This window comes from Trichoderma breve (genome assembly GCF_028502605.1).
Source record: "Trichoderma breve strain T069 chromosome 7 map unlocalized scaffold00007, whole genome shotgun sequence".
NCBI lineage: Eukaryota > Fungi > Ascomycota > Sordariomycetes > Hypocreales > Hypocreaceae > Trichoderma > Trichoderma breve.
Genome location: NW_026611593.1, coordinates 1934602 through 1948111, shown reverse-complemented (window position 1 = coordinate 1948111; position 13510 = coordinate 1934602). Strand labels below are relative to the sequence as shown.

At 52.5% G+C, this 13510-nt stretch overlaps 6 protein-coding genes across 6 annotated transcripts; 3 read left to right on the top strand and 3 right to left on the bottom strand.

Moving 5' to 3' along the window:
- Positions 1–553: 553 nt before the first annotated feature.
- Positions 554–1602, top strand: T069G_10798 (uncharacterized protein; the record flags this gene model as incomplete). The annotated part of the gene is made up of 2 exons (XM_056178008.1): positions 554–667; positions 727–1602. The coding sequence occupies 2 exons, from the start codon at positions 554–556 to the stop codon at positions 1600–1602; spliced, it is 990 nt and encodes a 329-aa protein (XP_056024298.1).
- A 759-nt stretch (positions 1603–2361) lies between these two features.
- T069G_10797 (dUTPase domain-containing protein) lies at positions 2362–3014 on the top strand (the record flags this gene model as incomplete). Its single annotated transcript, XM_056178007.1, has 2 exons — positions 2362–2680; positions 2755–3014. 2 exons carry the CDS (start codon positions 2362–2364, stop codon positions 3012–3014), a joined length of 579 nt encoding a protein of 192 aa, XP_056024297.1.
- Positions 3015–3265: 251 nt separating this feature from the next.
- On the bottom strand, positions 3266–4627 carry T069G_10796 (phosphomethylpyrimidine kinase domain-containing protein; the record flags this gene model as incomplete). Its single annotated transcript, XM_056178006.1, has 5 exons — positions 3266–3845; positions 3917–4247; positions 4325–4404; positions 4486–4496; positions 4577–4627. 5 exons carry the CDS (start codon positions 4625–4627, stop codon positions 3266–3268), a joined length of 1053 nt encoding a protein of 350 aa, XP_056024296.1.
- Positions 4628–5537: 910 nt separating this feature from the next.
- Positions 5538–6566, bottom strand: T069G_10795 (rad9 domain-containing protein; the record flags this gene model as incomplete). Its single annotated transcript, XM_056178005.1, has 4 exons — positions 5538–5555; positions 5618–5907; positions 6007–6436; positions 6525–6566. 4 exons carry the CDS (start codon positions 6564–6566, stop codon positions 5538–5540), a joined length of 780 nt encoding a protein of 259 aa, XP_056024295.1.
- A 1192-nt stretch (positions 6567–7758) lies between these two features.
- Positions 7759–9950, bottom strand: T069G_10794 (mysoin-binding motif of peroxisomes domain-containing protein; the record flags this gene model as incomplete). The annotated part of the gene is made up of 5 exons (XM_056178004.1): positions 7759–8417; positions 8494–8945; positions 9030–9508; positions 9599–9831; positions 9902–9950. The coding sequence occupies 5 exons, from the start codon at positions 9948–9950 to the stop codon at positions 7759–7761; spliced, it is 1872 nt and encodes a 623-aa protein (XP_056024294.1).
- Positions 9951–11248: 1298 nt separating this feature from the next.
- Positions 11249–13288, top strand: T069G_10793 (uncharacterized protein; the record flags this gene model as incomplete). The annotated part of the gene is made up of 1 exon (XM_056178003.1): positions 11249–13288. One exon carries the CDS (start codon positions 11249–11251, stop codon positions 13286–13288), a length of 2040 nt encoding a protein of 679 aa, XP_056024293.1.
- Positions 13289–13510: the final 222 nt, after the last annotated feature.

Genomic DNA, 13510 nt, shown 5'->3' with positions numbered 1-13510 from the left:
TCAGCGGCGGAACGGAATCTCGCAGGGCGCTGGGACAATGCCACAAGGACACTGGTGCGATCGGATCGATGGCGTCGGGTTGGGCGCGTCGCAAGAGAATGGTGAGGAGAAGATGCGGCGGATGAAGGAAGAAACTTTGATGAGACGTCGGGGTAGAACAAAAAGGCCCATGCCTCCCTTGCGAGAGGTCGCCCGCGGCGTTATCACGTGATGCCCCCGATTGGGCGACTGTATGCGCGACACTAGGCCGCCAAGAACAAGGTGCGGCTCGGGCTGTACAGTGCGGAGTGCGCCACGTCGCCGCATCTCCAGGCGATTGGAGGAGGCTACAGCGGACAAGGAGCTTTTTCGGTGGGGAGAGTCGCGCCCCCACAGGACCCGGACGCATTGTCAGCGCTGAAATCGAGTTGCTGCAGGGGGAAGCCCACACAGTTTGAAGACTGTGCAACCCGTACCTCGATCTAGGCCGAGCAGCTTCTCGGAGCATATGCGCACCCACCATAGGCTAAAAGATGAAGTCAGAGGCACGCGAATCTACCAGTAAATACAGGCCATGGACGACAGATTGCGCAACAGCTCGGAAGCCCAGGCCCATGCCACCAATATCGACCATACACTGAAGGAGCTCCAGCGGAAAGTCCGTGAATATGAGGCTCAGCTGAACGAGGTAGCTATAAGCGCACCACTAGAACGCACGCGAGACGGCGTCTAACACAGCAATCACAGTTGCGCTCCGCAGAGCTTGAGACGCCCAGCACTGCCGCCGGCCAAGCCCAGCTCCTCAAAGCGGCCTTTGACGATGTCACCAACTCTGAACCTTTCCTCCCGTTCCCAGGATCAGTGCTCCCGGCGCTGCTAGCCCTGCGCAAGACACACCAGACGATTCAAGAGTCAAAGGCATTCTTAGCCTCGCAAACCGAGTCAACCGAGAGAGAACAAAGGCAATTGAAGCAAGATGAAGCTGCGTTGAAAGATCACCAGCTTCTTAATGAAGCTCTTAAGCAGAGGATCGAATCGTTACGCACTGAAGTCGAATCGGGAACCAACACGCAACCAGAAGAAGAAGCGCGCAAACGGATCGAGGAACTACGGCGAAAGAAACAAGGCTACAATAAAGAGACAAGCAAGCTGATGAAAGCTCTCAACCGCTTCATCGATGACCACCTGGCGGTAATGCTCGCAGCAGAGGCTATGGGCGGGCCTGTGGTGGGAGACTTGATGGACATTGACGCCCAAGATCTCGCCGCGGGGTTCAACGCGCAGGGGAAACTGAAGAAGCCAAAGGGCGAAATCAACAAAGACAAGAGCCAACGGCGGATAGACGAGATTTGGGGCCCGAGCGATGGCGACGGAGCTGGTAGTGGCAAAAAGACAAAGCCGAGGGACGCAGCTTCGGCGGCTGGGACAGAGATGCGACAGCTTACGGAGGAGCTGCTCAACAGGCTTGTCGAGGCAAAGGGCAGCAGTTCGGATGCCTACGTGAAGCTGCCGCATGAGACGGCGGCGGCGAGGTTTCTCATTAGGTCCAAGGTTGCGCAGTTCCATCCCAGGGATGCTACCAAGATACGGCTAGTTGATTTTGGGCGGGAGCTGGACGATTAGACTATCTTTTGATGCACCTTGGATATGATACTAAAGACAATGACAGACAAATCAACTATTGAATAACACATCTCACTACTAGGCAGTTGCTACTGCTATGGCTATATTCTTCTAGTGTCTGCTGCTTCAGCTATATTCCTCGTTTTTGACAATATCACTTCCAGTACTGTGAAGCCTAACTTATCCACGACACGGGATGCTTGGCAGCCAACTCCGGGGTGCTGAATAGCTCTCCCTTGCATAACACACTTGATTAATATTGCTCTATACCGCCTTGATACCCAATTCAACAAATGCAACAAAGTCCTCCGTAACCTGATCCAATCACATCCATCTCCTCATTCCCAACCCAAATGCAAGGGAGACAAGCCCATAAGCCCAAAGCCAAAGCCGCCCTGTGAGACGAGACGCAACCACCGAAACCCCCCCGCCTCAATTGGCCCAATTTCTCTCTTCCCCCACCAACCAACAAACTCTCAACGCGTCGCGTGTCTTCGCCCCTCCAATCCCCAATCCCGCCAGACAGATCGCTTTTCTCTCACCGACTTCCTTTTTCCAGCCTTGCACTACCAACGAAAATAGTAAGTAAGCCGAAAAAAGCAAACATAGCTATTTTGCCCTTTGATTTCCTCTCTCTTTCTTCTTCTAAATAAAGCCCATTCCCTTCCAACATCTTGTTACCTACACTCGTTACCTCTCCCTCTCACAAGCATTCTTACAGCAACAAAACCTCCAATTCCATAAATCTAATCCCCAGTCATGTCTGCAGTCCCCGAAAACGGCACAACCTCCCCTCCCGCCAAGCGCATCAAGACAATCGACCACACAGAAACACTCCCCGAACCCGCCGCCGTCGAAGAAGCCGTAGCAGCAGCAGTAACACTGGCAACAGCAACCGCAATGGAGGCCCCCGTCCCCCTGCAAGTCAAGAAGCTCTCGCCGCAGGCCAGACTTCCCACGCGCGGCAGCGCCTTTTCCGCCGGGTACGACTTGTACGCTGCGAAAGACACTGTTTTGCCGGCCAGAGGAAAGGGCCTTGTCGATACGGATATTAGCATTGCCACGCCTGCGGGAACATGTAAGTCAAGCACCAACACATGCTATCTATAAGACAAGAAGGGGGAAGAGAACAAAAGCTAATCACTATAAAAGACGGCCGTATTGCTCCCCGCTCTGGCCTTGCGTCCAAGCACTTCATCGACACTGGTGCAGGTGTCATCGACGCAGACTACCGCGGACCCGTCAAGGTTCTTCTGTTCAACCATGCGGAAACCGACTACGAGATCAAGGAGGGCGATCGAATTGCCCAGCTCGTGCTGGAGAGAATCGTGACGCCCGACGTCGTTGAGGTGGAGGAGTTGGAGGAGAGCGTCAGGGGAGCGGGCGGCTTTGGAAGCACTGGCAAGAACTAAGGGACAACAATATAATGGGATTAATATAAAACGATATTACGATACGATACAGAACAAGGGAAAAAGAAAGCTGTGCCGACTCGGTGTCGGGTGCAGAATATAGTGCTGGAAAAGACAAGACGGCCGTCCTGGTTTAGGTCTATAACAATGAATACTAGAAACAAAAAAAAAAGACTTGATTCTACGCCGCCTCCCCCTTCCATCTATGTCCAATTCGCTTTTTCCTTGACGTTTTTGTATCACCCCCCAGTCTAAATTTTCGTTGCCGAAAATGATATGCTCGGGGTTCGTAGGCTATCCAAGTTGGTAACCAACTGCAGCTCCGCCGCCTTGGACTTGACATAATGCGCCTTCGTCTCGTCATTCCTATCTTCCGGCCGCAGCAAAGCCCACGTCCTCTCCATCACCTCCGGCATCGCATCCCGCGTGTTAGCCAAAACCTGATGCATGCTAGCCAACACTTTTTCCGCCGCCCTCGCCAGCGGCAGATCCGTCGCCGCAACGTCGTCGTCGCTGAGCCAGCTGGCGCGGCCGCTCAAGCCAGGGACGGCGTTGGCGGCCTCTCGAATGCGGCTTGTGATGAGGGCGCCGAACATGTCGCCAGTGCCGCAGAAGTAGCAGTCTATGGACGGGAAGACGATCTTGAAGGGGCGGGCCTTGCGGTCTGAGGTCATGGTGGAGCCGATGACGGTGAGGTGCGAGGGCGGGTGGCCTGGGGTTGTGAAGCTGACGGAGGTGATGATGATGTGAGGGATGTTGAACTTGTCGTGAAGCACCTGGATGGCTTGGGTGAGGCTGTCCATGTCTACAATCTTGACGTCTGAGAGTTGTCTATAAGCGGAAGAGTTGGGTTAGCAATGGATGTGTGTACGTCAAAGTTGATAACTTCATATGATACTTACTCAGCTTCAAACTGATTCGGCAGTATCAGATCTGCATACGGGAGAAGAGCTTTATACGCAGGCACAACCTCCGGCGCCACATATAGCTTTCCGTTGTCTCCCATGACAGGATCCAACACCCAAAAGAACTTGCCCGGAGAGTTCTGAAACTTCTCCTTGAGTCCCTTTGCAATCGTACCCACCGCCGTGACTCCCTCTGCGCCCGGGATGTAGCCAGTGAGCATCATGTCAAAGTCATCCAGGTACGACTGCTTTAGACCGCTGTAGAGATCGGTAATCTCCTGTGCCGTGGCCCTCGTTCCCGTCCATTGTCTGTAGCCCGTGTGATTACCTGGAGGAGAGACACGCAAAAGTGAGTCAGCATTGCCTCGTGGCCGTAATCCCCTCGCACATTCCGGACCAACTCACTGAACTGCACCGTATTCAGGGCAGCGACGTCAAATCCCAACGACTGGAGCACGAAGACGGCGACCTTGTTTCCCACGTTGCTGAAAGCCACGTTAACTCAACTGCTCACAGCATCTCATGGACTAGCATTTTCACGCTTGCTTTCTATTTCCAAGTCATACCCTGAGACAACCTACGGAAACGACACAGTCAGCCGGCTGAAAACCACAATGAAATCTTTAAAGGCTTCAATAAATCATGAAATCAACTTACATGGCTTGCAACTGCCAACACTCGTGGCGGAAGTAGTGAGACAGAAGACATTATGTTCTGTTTTGTGTATGAGACTAAGAAAAAGCACTTCTGCCGTGCGCCGAGATCCGGAGGTTCGCAATGTTGCCTTGAAACTATATGTTAGAGGAAAAGACAAAAAAGAAGCATAAGGGAGAAATAGAAATAGTGTGCAATGACATAAAGGGGGCAAAATCTGGTCCAGGCGTCTTTGATCTCACTCAAGGCTGGGTCAGACTGGCGAGGATCAGAGTTGGATGAATAATAAACTGACGTTGCCGGGATCCCCCCATGCGAAAGGGTCCCGCCGTCAGCGGAGCGAGCTTAATGCCACAGAACCGCGGAGGTGGGAAAAAAACAGCAGGCGGCTCACCACTAGTATCCGTCAAGACAGCAGACGCCCGTTTCTTTTGCTGAGGCGACAGCCGCATAGAAAAACTCAAAAAAAGCAGGGCGTATGTCTGAGAGCTAGCAAAAAGGGCGCCAGAGACAGAGTCATATCACGGGGGGTTAGGAAAAACGCCCCGCCGATGGCCGAAGCTACGATCCGGTCTAAGCCGCTTGTATGAGCGTCTGCTCCAGATAAGCACCAAGGAGCAGGTTAGGCGTCAAGAAGAGAAGAGAGCAGAGGGAAAAGGGCACGGTGTAAGAATCAGTCCATAAGGGACTCGACAAGATTGTTGGAGGTAATTATCGGCAGGCAAGACTAAAGGCTAAACACGTGCTCGTTTCATTTTTTCTTTTGCTACAGATCATGATTAGAAAATAAAAGGAAAAAGGCCTTTGACAATATTCTCGATATCCATTTCTCCTCTCTCTGTCATCGTCGGGGAGTTGACCAGCCGCGATTGAAGGGCTGTATCGTTTCCTGCCTATGGCCCGGTCTGGTTTATGCGGAGGTTGTGTGTTGGGTCGTCTGAATCGGGAGTGTAGGTGTAATTATTTACTCGTCGTCACCAATCTGACTCCACGTTAGCATGCTACATACAAGTTCAGTATCGGAGAGCAAGGGAAAAGACAAACCTTTGGTGCAAGGTAGAAGCGCAGGTAGCTGCTGCCGGAGAGGTTGTACTCGACCAAGAGCGGCACCTCGCTGGAGAGGCAGATCTTAACCTGGGTAGACAGGGCAGCAGCCTTGCAGAAGTTGACCAGGTACTTGAGGGAAAAGGTCAGAGACACGGGCTCTGTCAACTCAATGTCGACATTGTTCTCGGGCTTTTCAATGGAGGTGTGGCTTCTCAGAGTGACGGAGCCATTACCAATGTCACCGTTGCAGGAGAATTTGACACCATCCTTGGAAGCCTCAATGCCAACTGCCAGCAGATTTGACGTTAGCTTCAGTATTATTTCATAAATACGCACACAATCTCTCTCAAAGTGATTGGCGCAGGAGCGTTATTCTTGTTCCATACCTGACTCTGACATGGCTGCCAGATCTGTGCAGATTCTTCGGAACTCGGCCGAAGGCATAGTAATGGTGGCCGCATACTCGGTCTCGGGAATGCCCAAGTGCTCCTGGTCAATGTCCATGAGCTTGAGGTCGTACTCGCTGATGCGGTCCTCTCCGCTGCTCTCAAACAGCAGGTTCATGACATCGGGAGCGTCCTCCGCCTTGATCGTCAAGATATCATCGCCCTGGGCGGCTCGTAGCACCTTTGTGAGAGACGTCAGGTTGACACCAAGAGCAATATTGCGGTCGCATCGGTATGGCGAGAAGCCCTCGGCCTTGAGCATCATCGACACAAGGGCGACGTGCGAGTTGTCCATGGCCTGCAGCGCGATGCCGGAGTCATTGCAGTCAAAGTTGCAGTCTTGGACGAGGTCCTTGATGGCATCAACCACCTGCGAGTATCAATTTCGTGGTCAGCAACGGGTCATTGGCCAAGGACGAGGAAAACTTTTGGAAAGACGTGGGATTGGGTCAATTTACCTTCTTCAGGATGCTAGCCTGTTCCAACCGTGCCTCCAACATTTCTGCCGCGTGTTAGATATACTTTTGCCGTTGCTCCGAGGCTTGAATTGGGCAGTTTGGGCGTGGGAAAAAAAGAAAGAGGGGATGCACGCAATTAGCTGCAGGGCTTAGCACGTACTGGATGGATGTGTGAATTAAGTAAAGGATAGAGTTGTAAAAGAGAGAAGAATTAGGTCGAATCTGAAGGAGAGGCAGAGACAATCGGAGCGTTACTGCAGTGCCGGAGTCACAGGTGTTGGATGGTGAAGAAGTAAAATGCACGTCTTGGTGGAGGCGAAGCTCGAGGTAGCAGGCAGAAAAAGCACTTAACACGAGAGCTGTGGGCAAGTCGAGACGCGTCTGGCTGGCGGGAGACGCCAACCTTACGCGGGGCACATTTTAGTGCCCAGCTGAATGCGAGGTACCTTGCGTGCCGTGGATTGGCAGCCTACACGCGAGGTACCATCCATCACTACTGTTGCTGGAAGCTACAAAGCTCTACCTTGTGCTGTAGGCATCTGCACAGGGGAGCACCACCTATGCCTACAGCCTACAGGGGACGCCAGAGACACTATACAATTTTGGGTATAATCAAGCGTGACAAACATGGAACTCCTCGCGTTGGCAGACGCAGGGACAGCAGTAAGGGGAGAGATCCATGTACAAGACAATATCCATAGCATAAAGAGATGAAATACATAAGTAATGAATGTTAAGAGCATACAAGTATATACAGCCTCCTACTCTAGTTCCTTGGTCTAAAATATTGCATCCGCGGCAGTCAATTTGGTGGCCCCATCCATCATCCCATATATGCGCATGCCGAGATAATCTGCCAAATGTTTAGTACATACATGGCTATATACAAAGATTGTGGTGCGTTTCGATCCCATCATACGCCTTGTCTAAACGAGTCCGTATCAGTCAACACAAAAAATAAAAAAGACATCTGCCGCCGCCACCAAACTGACCGGGCTCTAGAGTAATAATCACAACAAATAATACAAAAGCAAGCACCCCGAACCCCTAGCCGTTGCACCGTGTCTTGCCCCATTGTATGAAGTAGAGAAAGGAAAAAGTAACCAAAGACAGATCAACAAAATAAGAAATGTAAAACGATAACGAGAGATGTGATGCTGCCATGCGCCTGTACATGTAACGTGAAATGTAGGAAAGTAACGGTTTGTCGTCGAGACTTGTGTGTGAGTCGAGCTCACATCGAGACCTTGCGGGTTCCAGCAGGAGCACTGCTTCGTTTCTGGGGCCGTAGGCTGATGACTGTTTCCAGCTCTCTCAGCATGCCCTTGGTGGCCTCCAACTGCTGTCGTGCCAACGCCCTCTGCTCCCTCTCTTCTTTGACCTTTGCAATCCTCTCCTCTCGCGTCAGCAAGCTCCGAGGTCGTGGCTTTGCGACGGCTTCAAAGATTTCCTGGTCCTCTTCGGCGTCGTTGATATCTGACGCCGGCGGGGACTCGCCAGTCAGAGCCTTGAAGGCCTCTGCGGCACCTCCCTCGCCTATTGTAGTGAGTCCGCTCAGGGAGCTGGCGGGCGATAGCAACGTGCTTATTGATGAAAGCCGCTTCTCGTTTCTGTCAATGCCCTGAGCCAAAGCGGCTCTGCCTTCTTCCCATGCCGCCATAAGCATTCTCAGGTCCACTCCAATGGAGTCATACTGCGACATGAGATTGGGTCCCAGTTCGGAGATGTCGTTGGAGTCGTCTAGTGCCCTGTCCGATTCTTCTCGTAGCAGGTGAAGTTTGGCTTGTAAGCCTCGGATTCCGGTTGACATGGAACTGAGCTTGCGCAGCTGGGAGCGCCATCGCTCTTTGCCCGGTGTAAGGGGCATCTGTGGAGTTGGTGGTGCGGGAAACGCTATAATTCGTTAGAAACTTCGCCTACACAACGAGGGATGCTGAAGAAAGGAGAGGGGGTATAATAAGCCACTTACATTCTTCCTCGCTTAGTATCCCTTGCAGCTTCTCAAACACAGACTTGGTCGTGATGTTGACGCTTTTCAGCGACTCCACCGCAGCTGTCCAACGCAGCAGGTCTCTGGCCTCCCCATTGGCATCTAGAGCCAACAGGGCGCAGAGGAGCATCTTTCGGGTGGTATGAAATCGCGCAGCAAGAATTTTCAACGTTCTCAGCGACTCCAGGTCGTCAAACTCGGCCGCATTGAAACCCAGACGGGAGTCCGAAATGTCAAAGTCGCTAACGTCGTACATGTCGTAGTATTTCTCCAGCTCCATCTGCTCAGCGAAGCCCCTGACAACATCGGACACCTGGTTGTACGTCTGCAGAACCTCTGCAAGCGAGTTTTTGAGCGCCCTTCGTAGCCGAACACATTTTCTGCTTTGGGTACGATCCTCGAGCCGACTGACCGGTGGAAGGGGGACACTACTGTAGGGCTGTCAGCTTGTGATGTATTTGAAATATAGCCATGACCGGAGAGGTTATGACTAGTAGGGGAAAGAGAAAACTGACATTCGGTATCCACGCGAGACCAGCTCAACTTCTTGGACAAGGGAAAGTGTAGCTTCGGTTGCGCTATCAAAATTTTGCGAGTTCGAAATGAATGTGGATATCTCAGACAAGGACTGTTCTCTCCGGTAGCGAAGCCATTGTCGTCGCACAAAGACTTGTCCTACCAACACCGCCGCTGCAGCAATAATAAGCACCAATATTAGGCGTCGTTTCGTCACATGCCATGGCGCACTACTCAGTGCCCAGCTTAGGAAAACTGCGAGAGCTAGCGCTCCGACGACGGACACTATAATACCTTCGGTCGAGAGCAGAGATTGGTCATTGCTGTCTGTGGTCGAGGACGGCGTTCTCAGAGCCGGTGGACGGTGTCCTCCTAGTAGGGAATGGCCGTTGAGCAGCTGCGAGGCAATGATTGTATATCTGAATTGTTCGAGGAACCGGGCGTTGTCTGCACGATCGAGGCTCGCAGCCAAGAGGGCCTACATGGTATGGTTCAACCCAGGTTAGCTCATGAGGTGTGTGTGGAGCAGGAGCGGTGAAGCTTCCGCATGAGGAGGTGTTCAACATACAGAGCAGCTCTTCTTGAGTGATTGCAGCGTCAAGGGCTGTTGGGCCTGTGGCTGCTGCTCGGCAAGATCCAGCTTGCTGGGAGCATTGCGAAATCGAGCCTTGACCAAGGGACGGCCGGACGGCGCAAAGGGTGTCGGGCTCGCAGGAGGCGAGGAATCGGATGCTATCGACATCTGGTGATCGGGAGTGCCGTCCATGGGAGCCCATTCCGCCTCCGACAAGTTACCTCCATCTTCACAAATCACATCGACCAGTCAGCATGCGCAGGATTCAGGGGCGACCATGTGGAAGCTTCAACATACCTCTGAGGTAGTCGGCTAGAGGCGTCTCTTCATAAACCACGGGCTCCATCAGCGATTTTCATAAGCGACTTTCGAGGTTGGACAGCAACAACGAAGGGACACGCAGAGCCATGGAGCCCGCAGCGAGCTAGGCAGTCGAGGAATGCGATGGTGGATATGGGTGAAGCTATGGTCCTAGAATGCGGATGCGATGTAATGCGATGTAATGCGACAAGATGCGATGAGCTGATACAAGTACGTATAGCGCAAGCTCCGGACAAGCTCGGTGGTCCTGCTGCGCCTTTGTTTATTGTTTTGTTTCGAGCTTTGTTTTTGTCTTTCGCTTGCCTCGTTGTTTGGTTTCAGGGAGAAGTCAGTGAAACAGAAGAGAGTCTCTTTTTGATGTTCAGGGGAGGGAAGCGAAAGCGGGCTGGCGGTTCGCGTGCCCTGCGGACTAGCGAATGCAAATAACCAGCAGCTTCACAGTCGCTTGCGGTCGCTCGGGATCATGTGCAAGGATGGATCGGCCATGCATGGATCTGCCCCGTCAGCTCATTTGGAGCTCCGAGATTGGAAGACGGGGGCTGCGTGTGCTGAGTGAGGCGGTGCGATGTGTTAATGTTAATGTCACTGACACCTTGGCGGAGGTGCGCTCGATACTTTCTCCATATTGCATGTCGCATGCGTCCCGATTGGTGCATGACATGCGACCTGTATCAGGCAGTACGTTCTACAGTAAGGAGACGGTACGGGGGGAAACGAGGACCCTTGTGTACATGGCCCGTGCAAATTGCAGGCAAGGTACCCGGTGCTCCGTGCCATGGGAAATGCTGGCTGCCATCACCCCAACTCTGCTATCCAGCATCCCATGTCATTTTATTTTTAACTGGTACATCAGTGATGGATAGATATTAAATAATATCAGAAACTACGAATAGAGAAATATAGCAATAGTAGCAGATGCTAGATTAAAATATCGATAGTAGCGGATATACTTGAACTCGGGCAATCGCTGGGGCGCTGGACCCCTAGAGGCTAGCAGAGTTGGGATGCTGTCAGCAATTACCCGTGCCAAATGTACCTCATCTGGTACCATCCGGAGTACATCCGTGGAGTACATCCGTACCCTCTGTACCTGTCCTTTTACCTCCACCCGCCCCCACCGGAACTACAGTTTTTCCCGACAGCCCGCGGGCCATCCAAACCCATGTATCGAATTCTTGATGGAAGCTTCCAATATCCAAGCAAGCAACAGCTCACCAAGACGCCGAAGCGCTGTCATATTTCCCTAACCCCGAATGCCACTGCAATGGCTTGAAGATAATTCCCACCGCCTTCCCGTCAAATTCCCTCGTCCGCGGCGCTGCAATGCCAGTGCGGTCCGCGGCGCAATGCCGCCCCGTGGGACGTGTTTCTCACTCGTCCGCCATCTGGATCACAGACTCGATGCTTCGGCAGGCCATTGAGCACTATCACCGCCAATTCTCCGCTGCTGCATCATGTCGACGACTCAGCTCGCACTCTGGGCCCCTCGAGAGCCGCCGTCGCCAGCTAGGCAAGCGCAACATGACGGAAATTATGCCCTCGTCGTCAACATTTCCCCCGCTATGGCACTTTGACGTTGCCTGGGTTCCCAGCGAATGGAAATGGGAGCCGCCATCTACTGTGGAGGAAAGGAAGAGAAAGAAGCAGGCTATTAGCCCCTCGGTGCTCTTTGACGGCCTGATATCGTGGCTCGAAAAGTCGGATGCCGATAAACCATTTATTCAGCCGCCGTCAGCAGACATTACCTTTTCTAGCATATCAAGCGGAGAAGCTACCGCAACCGATTATGCTTATGATGAAATCTCTGCGCCGACAAAGTTACCCCAGGAGTTAGCAACATTACGAGACAGGATTCTTCTTCTTGAGACCGTGGATGATGGGGCGTTGGAGAGGTTGAGAAAGCTGTTTCGGCGCGACTACTGCCTCAGGATGGAAACCGCGTCACTTTCTCTCGAAGAATTGCGTCTTTCCATGGAGCCTCTCGACCAGACTTTGAGGGACAAGATATCAGATCCGAAAATGGCAAATGAATTCGTCGCTAGAATTCGTCGCAGCCTCTTGACCGGCCTTGGTGTTGCGCAAAAGAGAAATCCCGACAATATCGCTGTGCTGGATCTCTGGATGACGTTTGCCAATATTGTTTGCACGACAGGAGGTGGCTACCAGAATATCAGGCTTTTCAATCGAATGATGAGTCTGATGCCGGCCTGGGTCCGATCTCAGATTCCCATGGATCAGATATCAACCTTGGCGCAATACTTTGTTATGGCTCAAGCGAGCAGCAGCAATATTCCCAAACGTTGGACAGCCACCGCAGCTCAATTTGGAGAAGCCCTTTCAATGCTAAGTCCCACACAATTACAGACTCTGGATGCCGACATGACCACCGTTTTTGCACAGCAAGAGCAGGACCTGGAGACTAGTCGGAAATTACGATTTTCATGGCTAATAGCCAAAGCATACAATCCAACAACAACAAATGAAGAGTTTACACAATCTTACCGAGATTTGATCATGTCTCATGAGATTATTCCACGACATATCCAACTTTGGCAAATTATAATCGGCCGATTAAGATCAACGGGTATCATCAGTGACAATGCCCATTCTGAGCTTACACAAACACAGTACAGCTCCTTATCACAGCGATGGGTAGTTTTGTTCTCCACAATCCATGGCCTTCCCAGTGCCAGCAACATCTTGACAGAGCTTTACAGCTTCTTCAAGGGCATCAACCAAACAGACGCCCTCATTCACGCTTTATCCTCACTTCCACTTTCTCGAATAGCCATCGACTCGGCGCGGACAATAGCTACGGCATGTGACGATCACAGACTTGCTCTGCAGCTCTACGAAGCTCTTCGACTACGACTCGGCCATGAATCACACATTACAACATGGGGCTGGGAAGCATGGGCTCCATACGTCGAACGCATCATCAAAGATGCAGAAATCACACGGCCGGTACACTGGGAAGCCATGGACCTCACGCGGCTCGCATCGGCGCCCACCGCGGCTCCGGAGGAAATCGCCCGCGAGATCCAGGCCAAGATGGCCCTCGTCGACAGGATGGGCCAGTGGTACATGGAGGCGGCGCACCTCAATGACCGGCAGAAGCTGCGGCGCCTGCAGCGGTGCGCAAGCGTCCAGCGAGCGCTGACCAGGGCCGTGTCGCCGCAGGTGCTGGCGCGCGTGGCCGAACTGGTGACACGGGACCTGCAAAGGGGCGAATGGGGCCGCACGACGTGGTTGCAGTGGCTTCTGGGCATGGTTAAGCAGACGCACGGCGACAAGCACGCCAGCGAGGTTTCGAGGACGCTCGATGGGTGGAGGTGGATGGTTGACCGTCACAAGGGGCCTTGAGAGGGGGAGCATGATGATCCCATCTCGTTTGGACTAGCTATGTGCGGCAAGATCGATTTGCCCTTGAAGAATAAATGAATACGATAGATGAATACATGAGATTAAGCCAAAACACCTCAACAAATCAATCTCCATCGTCCCTACAAAGTCACGCAACACAGAAGAGGGGGAATTTCCAAAAGAGGCGCTGGATTGGGCGGATAAATGCCCAAAGGTGGAGAG